At 46.0% G+C, this 12,433-nt stretch overlaps 1 protein-coding gene across 5 annotated transcripts in view; it reads left to right on the forward strand.

Moving 5' to 3' along the window:
• Positions 1–12,433, forward strand: part of tpk1 (thiamin pyrophosphokinase 1) — a 123,112-nt gene that overhangs the window by 33,878 nt on the left and 76,801 nt on the right. For all 5 annotated transcript variants that reach the window (XR_013969767.1, XR_013969768.1, XR_013969769.1 and 2 more), the window contains exon 4: positions 10,345–10,414. Coding sequence is in view for 2 of the 5 variants with exons in the window: in XM_080865729.1 (XP_080721855.1) it covers positions 10,345–10,414 (70 nt within the window). In the remaining 3 variants the exon portion in view is untranslated. The remainder of the gene's footprint in view (positions 1–10,344; positions 10,415–12,433) is intronic.

Consider the following 12,433-nt stretch of genomic DNA (forward strand, 5'->3'; position numbering starts at 1 on the left):
CTTAATAGGGCACGCATCACCCATGTCAATGTCGTGCTTTAACACTAGGGTTCTAGACGGTACATCCCCAAACAGACTAGGGTGCGCTTGGATCAGATTTTTCACGTCGTCTTTCTTGTCATGAGGAAGATAGGAGAGGTACGTGTCTAAGGCACCAAGAACCTCTGAGTTTGCGAGCCTGCCACTCTGCTGACCTTCACTACCCTTCACCAAACCATCATCATGGTTTATGGGCACAGAAATGAGTGAGATGGAGCCCTCGCGATCGTCTTCCCGAGAGTGAAACAGTTTCAGCATATTTATATGGCAGAGCCGTGTTTTACGCCTTCTATCTGGACTGCAAACAATGTAGTCTGTGTCATTGACTTTGCTCTCTACCACATATGGTCCCGCAAATTGGGCTGACAGAGATGGACCAGATGTGGGCACCAACATGAGTACCTGATCACCAGGTTTAAAAGAACGCTGCACTGCCTTCCTGTCATACTGCCGCTTCATTTTCCCTTGGGCTGCTGACAGAGACTTCTTAGCTATTGCACAAGCATGGTACAAACGTTCCCGACACTGCGTGACAAACTCAAGCACATTTGATTGCGGCTGCACATCAGATAAAAACTGTTCTGTCAGAGTTTTTAGTGGCCCTCTCACACTATGCCCCAAAACTAGTTCAGCAGGGCTGAAACCAAGGGACTCCAGTTTTGCTTCACGAGCTGCAAACAGTAGGAATGGCAGTCCCTCATCCCAGTTCTTGTCAGTCACCAGACAATATTTTCGCATCATCAACTTTATGGTCTGGTGCCATCTTTCTAGTGCACCTTCTGACTGGGGATGGTAAGGGCTGGAAGGGATGTATTTGATACCCAGTGATTGTAATGTCTGCTTGAACAGTTTTGACTGGAAATTATAATAATGATAATAATAATAATAATAATGGATTGGATTTATATAGCGCTTTTCAAGGCACCCAAAGCGCTTTACAATGCCACTATTCATTCACTCTCACATTCACACACTGGTGGAGGCAAGCTACGGTTGTAGCCACAGCTGCCCTGGGGCAGACTGACAGAAGCGAGGCTGCCATATCGCGCCATCGGCCCCTCTGGCCAATGGCAAATTGCTGCCTTGGTTGGTCTGAACAACTCTAGGCAGACCAAATGTTGAAAAGAATTTAAGTAGAGCCTTAATCACAGTGGGAGCGGTGATTTTTTGAAGTGGTATGGCTTCAGGAAAACGGGTTGTGGCACACATGATTGTCAAGAGGAACTGATTACCCATTTTTGTTCTGGGTAGAGGACCCACACAGTCCACTAAAACACGCTCAAAAGGCTCCCCAACTACCGGGATGGGTTTAAGAGGAGCAGGTGGCACCGTCTGATTAGGTTTACCCACAATTTGGCAAAATTGGCAAGTTTTGCAGAACTTGGCAACATCTTTCTTTAGATCTGGCCAGAAAAAGTGCTGAAGAATGCGGTCATAGGTTTTAGTGATTTCTAAATGACCTGACCATGGGTGTTCATGCGCAAGCTGCAACATGCCACCCCGGTAATCCCTAGGAATGACTATTTGGCGTACCACCCCCCAACCCTCATCACCTCCTTCCTGCTGTAATGCAGGTCTTGAGACCCATTTCCTTAGCAGTAACCCATCCTCAAGATAAAACCTGTGTGCCTTTTTATTGTTTGTTAACTCACTTACCTCTTTAAAACACTTAGCGAGTGACTCATCATTTTCCTGAGCATGGCTCAAACACTCACATGAGACTGGCAAAGGAAGAACCTCAGACAGAGTAGCCAGACCCTGTTCATCGAGTGCTGGTTTAGAAGGGCTAGCAGCCGGCTCTCTGTCCCCAGTTAGAACAGATCCAAGAACAGTCTCACTCAGGTTCACTTCCTCCAGCTTACGAGCTTGCGACTTGCTAAGAACACTGACAGAAAACACATCAGGGTGGGATTTCAACAGCTCATCCTCTTCTGGGATACAGCTGGGTTTATCCACCACTTCAGGAACAGGGAGTACTTTGTCCCCAGCAATATCATTTCCCATTATAAACTCAACACCCTGAATAGGAAATGAGTTTCTCACTGCAACCTTGAAAAAACCAGAGGCTAACTCCGACTGCACATGAACACAATGTAATGGTGCAGGTATGTAGGCCATCCCAATACCTTGCACTATCGTACTCGCGTTACAAGATGACTCCTCACTGACTGGCAAAACGTCGGCCAATAGAAATGATTGTGAACCACCCGTGTCCCTCAGTATTCTCACGGGCTTTTGATCCCCAGGAAACCCTGTTAAGGAGACAAAACCATTGAAAATGAAGGGTTTAAAACACTTATCAGGTTCACTAATGGTCACATGAGAGGGGGAGTTCAGCGACTTGACTAGGCCAACCCCTTTAGCTTGTTTTAATTGCTGGGGCACTTGTTTACGTTTAAGAGCCAAACACTCAGAAACTATATGCCCCACTTTGTGACAGTAAAAACATTGTCTATCAGACTTGGAACCCGAGGAACCCCTAGGTTGTTGAGGGTGCGGCTTTGTGTCCTTTTTCATTTGTTCATGATAGTGTGATTCAGATTTACCCACAAACACGCTTTTGTGCGTCAAAGCAAATTCTTCTGCCAAGACAGCTGCCTCCTGCAAAGTGGTAACTTTTTGTTCATTCAGGTACAGCACTGTACGGTCAGGAACACAGTTTTTGAATTCCTCCAACAATACCAGTTTACGCAATGCATTAAACTCTGACACTTTGCTTGCTTGACACCACCTTTTCCCCTTGCAAACTCAAGGAATGTTTGAGCAGTGGATTTCCTCAGGGTCCTGAAACGCTGCCTGTAGGCTTCAGGCACCAACTCATAGGCTCTGAGTATAGCGCTTTTGACATTGTTGTACACAAGACTGTCCTCGATAGTAAGAGCTGCGCATACTTCCTGTGCCTTACCAATTAATTTGCACTGAAGCAAAAGGGGCCAAACCTCCTTGGGCCAATGTAAAGCCATAGCAATGCGCTCAAACGCATTAAAAAAGGCCTCCACCTCAGTCTCCCTGAATGGTGGAACTAGGGCAATGTTTTTGCCTACATCAAATGTCGGAGGTGCAGGAGCAGGGGGAGAATTATCTGAAGGATTACTATTGTTATCTTCATCCTTCACTGAATGTGGAGCAGAAGGCTCAGGAGACAATTTGTTAGCTTGCAACTACAGCTGACGCAACCTAATAGATGTCTCAGCTTCTAGCTGCCGACACTTTAGCTTGAACTCAAGCTCATCCTTACGTTCCCTTGCTTTGGCCTCAAGTTCAAGACGAGCCAAACGTACCTTTACGCGTGCACTAACACTGGGATTACTGGATTCGACAGAGAAGGGCTCAAACTGTGGAAGAGAGGCTGGTGGCTTTCCCTCACCTGGTTTGACCACCGTAGGTGTCCCCGCCCCCTCCCCAGCGCAAACCTCAGGCTGATCAGAGGTTTCGAGGTCTGACGCGGCATCCCCCGAGTCCACGACTAAAGGGGAACACACCTTTCCCAACAAACCCACTGACAACAAGAGTCTTTAACTCGCTCTTCTTCATGGACTTAGCCACAGGGATTTCATAATGCGTGGCAACGGCACATAAATCCTCCTTCCTACATGCATCAAGCTGGTCCAATGCAGGCTTAGCTATAAAATCACCCAGGCTAAACTGTGCCATAACCAAAATAATCCTGGACGAGCCCCCACTTATGTTACGCCCCACTTAAAAACGAAGTGTTGACTGGAGTGAGGGGTAACACAAAGTGAAAGAGAACACATGAACTACTGGAGAATAGATGTCATTTAAACGTGATTTATTGCCCAAAACTACTACAGTAAAAATGAACACAAGGAAGCTCTTTTCTTCAGGGTCTCCAAGGCCAAAACAACAAACAAAACACCCCCTTTAGCTAAAAATCAAACCAAGTACTCACTAACCAAAACAAAATACAATGGCTGAGCTCCCTGTCTAACCAGAAACAGGAGAAAACAGTTGAAACAAAAATGGCAGAGAACCCCTACCTGCTTCCACAAGGATGAACTAATTAACACAATAAGGGCACACCTTTGCTTACAATAAAAGAAAGAAAACCAAAGTTCACAGAGTTTAAGTTCTCACACCCATACGCACTAAGGCCCGCTGCCCAAAACACTACAGCTCACAGCTCTGGCAAAAATGGGGAAAGTGGCAGGGCTGTGGCAGTTTAGGATGGCAGACTATATGCCGTGGCTGACGAGCTGGAACACACCTCAGCTGTGGCTCATGAGGCAGACCTGCAACACAAGAAAAGGACCGTAACAGTTGACATTTAACATGCAAAAATTCTCACTATAATACACCAAATCACTGTCTGTGTGTCTGCAAACACCTCTTGCAAGATGATCATTCACCAAGAAATCATTGTATTTGCAGCAAAATGTTAATTCTTAACCCATTTACTCGAAATAAACTGTAAATATAACAAATTAATTGGTCGCCTATTGAGCAGAGTCATGCTAACACTTGTTAAGAACAGGTAGTTTCTTGCTTGCTTAACAAATACATAGCTTTTGGTTTTGTGCTGTTACACCACTGCTCAATTATTATTATTTTATGAGATTGCTTTTTTTTTTTAACTCATCGCTGTAAACTGTCCTTATTTTAAGTCAGGCAGGAGGTTGTAAAAACAATCTTTTATAAGATTTTCTATTTGCATTTTAAAGTCATGTAAAGCCCCTCCTTGAATCGCTACCTTATCGTGGTGGAGGGGTTTGTGTGTCACAGGGATCCCAGGGGCTATGTTGTCTGGGGGCTTTTGCCCCCTGGTAGGGTCTCCCATGGCAAATTGGCCCTGGGTGAGGGACCAGACAAAGAGCGATTCATAAGACCCTTATGAAAAGCACACCGAGGGAACAGTTTACCCTGCCCGGGATAGGGTTACCGGGGCCCCGCCCTGGAGCCAGGCCCGGGGAGGGTGCCCGAGGGCGAGCGTCTGGTGGCCGGGCCTTAGTCCATGGGGCCCGGCCGGGCACAGCCCGAAGAGGAGACATGGGCCCATCCTCCTGCAGGCCCACCACCCGCAGGAGGCGCCATAGGGGTCGGGTGCATTGTGTGCCGGGTGGCGGCCAGGAGCGGAGGCCCTGGAGGACTGACCCCCGGCTGCCAAGACTAGCAATAGGGACATGGAATGTCACCTCTCTGGTGGGGAAGGAGCCTGAGTTAGTGCGTGAGGTTGAGAGGTACCGGCTAGATATAGTCGGGCTCACCTCTACACATGGCTTGGGCTCTGGAACCAGTCTCCTGGAGAGGGGCTGGACTCTGTCTCAGTCTGGAGTTGCCCCTGGTGAGAGGCGGCGGGCTGGGGTGGGTATCCTAATATCCCCTCGGCTTGCTGCCGGTACGTTGGGGTTTTTCCCGGTGGACGAGAGGGTTTGTTCCCTGCGCCTTAGGGTCGGGGAATGGGTCCTGACTGTCATCTGCGCTTATGCGCCGAGTGGCAGTTCAGAGTACCCAGCCTTCTTAGAGTCCCTGGGGGGGGGGGGGCTGGAGGGTGCTCCACCTGGAGACTCTGTTGTCCTGCTGGGAGACTTCAATGCTCACGTGGGTAACGACAGCGAGACCTGGAGGGGCGTGATTGGGAGGAACGGCCTCCCTGATCTGAACCCGAGCGGTGCTCTGTTATTGGACTTCTGTGCTAATCACAGTTTGGCCATAACGAACACCCTGTTCGAACATAAGAGTGTCCATAAGTGCACGTGGCACCAGGACGCTCTAGGCCGTAGGTCGATGATCGATTTTGTAATCGTATCAGCAGATCTGCGACCATATGTTCTGGACACTCGGGTAAAGAGAGGGGCTGAGCTGTCAACTGATCACCACCTGGTGGTGAGTTGGATCAGGTGGCGGGGGAAGACGCTGGACAGACCTGGTGCACCTAAACGCGTAGTGAGGGTGTGCTGGGAACGTCTAGCAGAGGCCCCAGTCCGCGAGATCTTCAACGCACACCTCCGGCAGAGCTTCAACAGCATTCCGAGGGAGACTGGGGACATTGAGTCCGAATGGACCATGTTCAGCGTCTCCATTGCCGAAGCTGCTGCATTGAGCTGCGGCCGCAAGGTGGTTGGTGCCTGCCGTGGTGGTAATCCCCGAACCAAATGGTGGACACCAGAGGTGAAGGGAGCCACCAGGCTGAAGAAGGAGTCCTATCGGGCTTGGTTAGCCTGTGGGACTCCGGAGGCAGCCGACAGGTATTGACAGGCCAAGCGGAATGCGGCTCGGGCAGTGGCTGAAGCAAAAACTCGGGTGTGGGAGGAGTTCGGAGAGGCCATGGAAAAAGACTTTCGGACTGCCTCGAAGAGATTCTGGCAAACCGTCAGACGTCTCAGGAGGGGAAAGCGGTGCTCTACCTGCACTGTGTATAGTGCTGGCGGAGCGCTGCTGACGTCGACTGAGAAAATTGTCAGGCGGTGGAAGGAATACTTCGAGGACCTCCTTAATCCCACTGACACGTCTTCCGAGGAGGAAGCAGAGTCTGGGGATGAGGGGAATGACCCGCCAATTTCCGGGGGCGAGGTCACTGAGGCAGTTAAACAACTCCTTGGTGGCAGAGCCCCTGGTGTTGATGAGGTCCGCCCCGAGTTCCTGAAGGCTCTGGACGTTGTAGGGCTGTCCTGGTTGACACGCCTCTGCAATGTTGCGTGGAGATCAGGGGCAGTACCTGTGGACTGGCAGACCGGGGTGGTGGTCCCCATCTTTAAGAAAGGGGACCGGAGGGTGTGTTCCAACTACAGGGGGATCACACTCCTCAGCCTCCCTGGGAAAGTCTATGCCAGGGTGCTGGAAAGGAGAGTGCGTCCGTTAGTCGAACCTCGGATACAGGAGGAACAATGCGGTTTTCGTCCTGGTCGCGGAACACTGGACCAGCTCTTTATCCTCTCCAGGATACTTGAGGGTGCATGGGAGTTTGCCCAACCAGTCTACATGTGTTTTGTGGACTTGGAGAAGGCATTCGACCGTGTCCCTCGGGGTGTCCTGTGGGAGGTGTTGCGGGAATATGGGGTGTCTGGCCCATTGCTACGGGCCATTCGATCCCTATACAACCGTTGCAAGAGCTTGGTTCGCATTGCCGGCAATAAGTCGGACTCGTTCCTGGTGGGTGATGGGCTCCGCCAGGGCTGCCCTTTGTCTCCGGTTCTGTTCATAATTTTTATGGACAGGATTTCTAGGCGCAGCCAAGTGGCGGAGGGCTTTCGCTTTGGTGGCCTCAGAATCTCATCTCTGATTTTTGCAGATGATGTGGTTCTGTTGGCTTCATCGGGTGAGGGCCTCCAGCTCGCACTGGAACGGTTCGCAGCCGAGTGTGAAGCAGCGGGAATGAGGATCAGCACCTCCAAATCTGAGGCCATGGTTCTCAGCCGGAAAAGGGTGGAGTGCCCACTCCGGGTCGGGGATGAGTTCCTGCCCCAAGTGGAGGAGTTCAAGTATCTCGGGGTCTTGTTCGCGAGTGATGGGAGAAGGGAGCCGGAGATCGACAGACGGATTGGGGCTGCAGCTGCAGTAATGCGGACGCTGCACCGGTCCGTCGTGGTGAAGAGGGAGCTGAGTGTAAAAGCGAAGCTCTCAATTTACCAGTCGATCTACATCCCTACCCTCACCTATGGCCACGAGCTGTGGGTAGTGACCGAAAGAACGAGATCGCGGATACAAGCGGCAGAAATGAGCTTCCTCCGAAGGGTGGCTGGCCTCTCCCTTAGAGATAGGGTGAGAAGTTCGGCCATCCGGGAGGGGCTCAGAGTAGAGCAGCTGCTGCTCCACATCGAAAGGAGCCAGCTGAGGTGGTTCGGGCATCTGACAAGGATGCCCCCTGGGCGCCTCCTGGGTGAGGTGTTCCAGGCATGTCCCACCGGGATGAGGCCCCGGGGCAGACCCAGGACACGCTGGAGAGATTATATCTCTCGGCTGGCCTGGGAACGCCTTGGTATTCCCCCGGATAAGCTGGAGGAGGTGGCTGGGGAGAGGGAGGTCTGGGCCTCTTTGCTTAGGCTGCTTCCCCCGCGACCCGGCCCTGGACAAAGCGGATGAAGATGGATGGATGGAAGTCATGTAAAGTTAAAATGGACTTTTAGACAGTACTGGAAGTACTGCACATCTAAACAAGCATTGTCTAGGAGAAGTCTCCGGCTCTAAAGTGTTACTGAGTGACTACTGGCAGCTCTTTTTCTTACAACTTAGAAAGAATGTGTTGAGATTACCGGATCACTACAAGTAAAATAAATATAGCCACGCTATTGCATGTAATAATCATTGCTACAAATGACAATACATCATTTTGAAACATTTTTCTGCTGTTGGTAAGGCTTTTAGATTTATTGTAACCACATGTGTTTGTACGCTTAAATGGAGCGCAATATAGAGAGAGCTGCAAAAAAAACAACTGACAGACAGAAGTTACTGTTCTCAAATTTGTGTGAAGTCTGAAAATTATTCAGTGTCTGTGTGTGTATGCACACACTTATACACAGATAATGACTGATAGCTTTACAGTCTGTCACCGGTCTTAAAGGAAAGTTTCTGTTTTTCAAGGAGTTGTCATTTGAAAAGTTTCTCAGCCTTTGCTCTCTGTCAGAGATAATGAGTCATTTACATTCCAATCATTTCTTGACGTGAAACATCGGCAGCAGGTGGTGGAGGTTATGAATAAAAGCAGTACCTTCAGTATAAGCGTCTTATTTACATCAGTGCAAATGCATCTGCGTTGTCGCTTTTTAAGAGCTAAGGGTGAGGAGAGTTAGACTCAGAATGTGAGAATAATCATTCTTCTCCTTTTATCTCGCTAATTGCGTCCAATTTAGCATACGTTTAAATGTGATTTACAGTATGTAGGTGTGATGTACATTGTTAAGTCCTTCACGTATTTTTAGAGGCCACGGTGCTGCTGATGTGTTAAAAGTTGTGCCATATGTAAAAGTAATGGAAGTCGGTTTTAGCACCTATTTCAAGTTGACACTGTTGCACATCTGTTGTATTTCTTGTCACAGTTCACTCAGTATGTGCATGTATGATGTGTGAAAATCAGTGCGTCTTTCCCCAGGAGTGTGAGTTTTTTTCCTTTTTTTTTTATACCACAGCCAAACATCTTTTCAGCATTATTTAGTTAATAATGAAACACCTAGGAATGCAAAGTAATATTCAAACGCTAAATACCACTTTATTTAGACTAATGTCTTCTTTTCTAAGTTCACATTAAATGAGAAGTAAACTTTGGGGGGGTTCCGTGTTCCAAACACAACACAGAGTTATATCAAGCGTATGAAAAGTACTGGGTTGGGGGAATGGACACAGTTCTTGAAAAGAAAGCTTTAGAGACATAAAAATGCACGAGTGTTGCCCGTCTCTGTGGTGCAGGCTTTAGTTAGTTTTAAACAAGGTGAAAGTAAAACTTTGGCTGATCCTTTGAAGTTTTCCCTTGTGTGAACACGGCAGCCCTAAACAGAAAAGGGCTCTTAAAAAATAGGTTGAGAGAGAGCATACATTTGCAAATGGTTTGCATCTAATTTAGTGCAACTTGAATAATATTTTAAGAATGGCAAATAATCCCATCATTTGAGTGTTACTTAAAGCTAAAAAGATAAGTGCTCTTTCGCTGCCTTTCCCTTTTAAAGGGTCAAATAGCTTTAACCATAATGCTTTGCTGGCACTGTGGAATGCGCCGCTTGTAATGTTTTCATTGGGAGAAAGTGGTTTCTTTCTAAAAAATTTGGACCTTATTCAAACTTTGTACATTTCTGCAATGATTGAAGTAAATCCATTTATCAAAAAACCTTGGGAATGCTGATGTTGGCGTTCAAAGTACTTTCTTAAAAATAACACATTGTTAATGTTATATAAGTCCCTTTTTGTATAAATGTGTTTTTTGAAAAAAAAAAAAAAACACTTGACACGTTTTGAAAGGAAACTTTTCGGGGATAAAAAGAGCGAGTGTGAATTACATTTATTAGAAGTGACAGTGGAAAGATGTCGCGTGTGAGCTGGTTCCTAATGATAGCGTATCTAAATATACAAGCTCCTTAATTATTTTATTTTTCGCACTCATAATGGCACATTTCTTAATTATGGTAATGAGGCGTATGGAAAAAAATTAAAGTTATGGTATATGGTAAAATAAAAATTGACTCAAGAAATCCTGAAGTGACTGTATCCAGGTTACTGATCCATAAGAGACTTTACGAACACACATGTAGTGTTGATCAAGGTTTGAAGAGAATCTTGTTTCACCTTTAGAGGAAATTTTAGAAATATGCACCATTTATTTCAAACAAACTGGATAAATATGCATCTTTCTTTCTATAGCTCTCTTGAGGGCATGTGCTGATGGAGCTGCTAATCACCTTCATAACATCACAGCTGGGGATCGCGACAGGTGAGGCGACCTCGTGTCACATTTGCATTAGTTAATATGTGCTTTCTCTAAAGTGCCTTTGTTTTTGTGCTTACTTGTATGATTTGGAGAATTTTAATTACACAAAGGAATTGTTTAGATATTTTTCTCCAAGTGCTATGTTTTGGGTTCAGCAGCTGTACGTCTGGTTTCTGTGACTTCTGTGCATGACTTTACCCCTGCTCTCCAGCTCAGATGTATCCTGTATGTGTGCCACATGTGTGTTTCTGACAGAGTATTTTAGGAGTGCATTCTGTTGCGGCATTTGTGTGCGCGTGTGCGTGTGAGGCTAATGGAGGACTGCTGTCAGGTCAGAGATGGATCTGGGGATCACTGGGTCCCTGAAGTGTTCAGGCTTTCACATTAACACCCAGCATGTGAGCACGAGCCTGTGTTTTGTAAGGGTGTGAATGGGATGTTGTGTGTGTTTGTCTGTCGACGTGCATGTTCTTTCTCTTCTTTCAATGTAACAAACTTTCAAGTTGTAGACATCTCTTTAATGTCTTTGAGGCCCATTAACTTCCTCACAAGAAAAACTTATATTAGTCCTTAAAAAGAGAAAATACATCAATCTTTTTTTTTTTTTTTAATTTTCAAGCTAAAATATTATTGCCTGAAAGTATGTAGTTATGCTGGGCATATTGTTTATTTATCTTTATTTACTTTTGTTCGATCAAATATGAGTTAAAGCATGAGCTCATGAATTGTACACTTTTCAGCCACCTTATTAGTTACACGTTATTAGTACCAGTTTGGATTATTTTTTGCTTTCAGAGCTGAATGTTTCATCAGAAATTGAGACTCATGAGACCAGGAGATGTTTTTTCAATGTTCTGTTTATCTTTTTTGGTGAACCCATACAAGTTTTAGCCTCCGTTTCCTGTTCTTAGCTGACAGGAAGCATACCAGGTGAGGTCTTCTGCTGCTGTAGCCCATCTCCTTCATTGTTAGCTGTGTTGTGCATTCATAGAGGGTCTTCTGCATATCTTGTGACAAGTGGTCCCTACTTTAAGTTGATATCTAGGTAACATATTTATATTATTATTTTTTTCTTTTTCAGACCATTCCAGAGATATGTGCAGTGAAATATGTGTTAATCAGCACTTTCTAAAATACATGTTCAGAATCACTTGACCATATCGACATGTGTTTGGTTGTTTGCGTATTTGCGTTAATGAGTAACTGAACAGGTGTACCTAATGAAGTGGCTGTGTGTAGTGTTGTAAATTTTAGCAATTTTTTCAAAAATAACAGCTTACCTGTATTATCTGTAACTCTGCAAAACAGACTAAGAACAAGAAAAATATGAGTGAAATAAAAGAAGAGTAAAAGTATAATTGGATTGATTAAAAATGTTAATTTATGGCCAGTGCACTGTTGCATGATCAGGACAAATGTAAGCAGAAAACCAATAAAATGTTATTTTCCAGCCACAGTAATAGCTAAAAAATTATAGTTACAAATGACTGCTGCAAATATGAAACAACAAAACTGCCATTTCAGTTCAGTGTTATAACAAAGTGTTTTGAGTAAGACAGTTTCATCTGATCAATACTATAAACATGGTGAGTTAAGACCTGCATGCTGCAGGTTGACTGCAGTGCATTTTACCATATATTATGACAATGCTCAAACAGCAACTATCATTTCTAATAAGCTAGTAAGACTGTCTTTTGTGTGTTTTTTGCTCTGCTTTAGAAATAAAGCAAGCTATATATATATAGATATATAGATCTATGTTGTGTGTCTGTCACATACGCCATGTGAGTCTTGATGGCAGAAGCATTGCACTTAGTTCTGTGTAGTTGTGTGACACAGCAGATTCATCATCTGACCCCTCAGCTCGAGCTCTGTCAGCAGGCTGTACAGTGGAGCTGTCAGCTATGCCCGCCTTTTAGCCTGAGTGCTCCAAACACCAACAGCATCTGTCCTCAAAAGTTATGCATTACAGTGCTGGGAGGGTGCCGGAAAGGAGGGAAGAAAGGGAGGGGATGCTTATGG

This window comes from Rhamphochromis sp. 'chilingali' (assembly GCF_963969265.1).
Source record: "Rhamphochromis sp. 'chilingali' genome assembly, chromosome: 18".
Lineage (NCBI taxonomy): Eukaryota > Metazoa > Chordata > Actinopteri > Cichliformes > Cichlidae > Rhamphochromis > Rhamphochromis sp. 'chilingali'.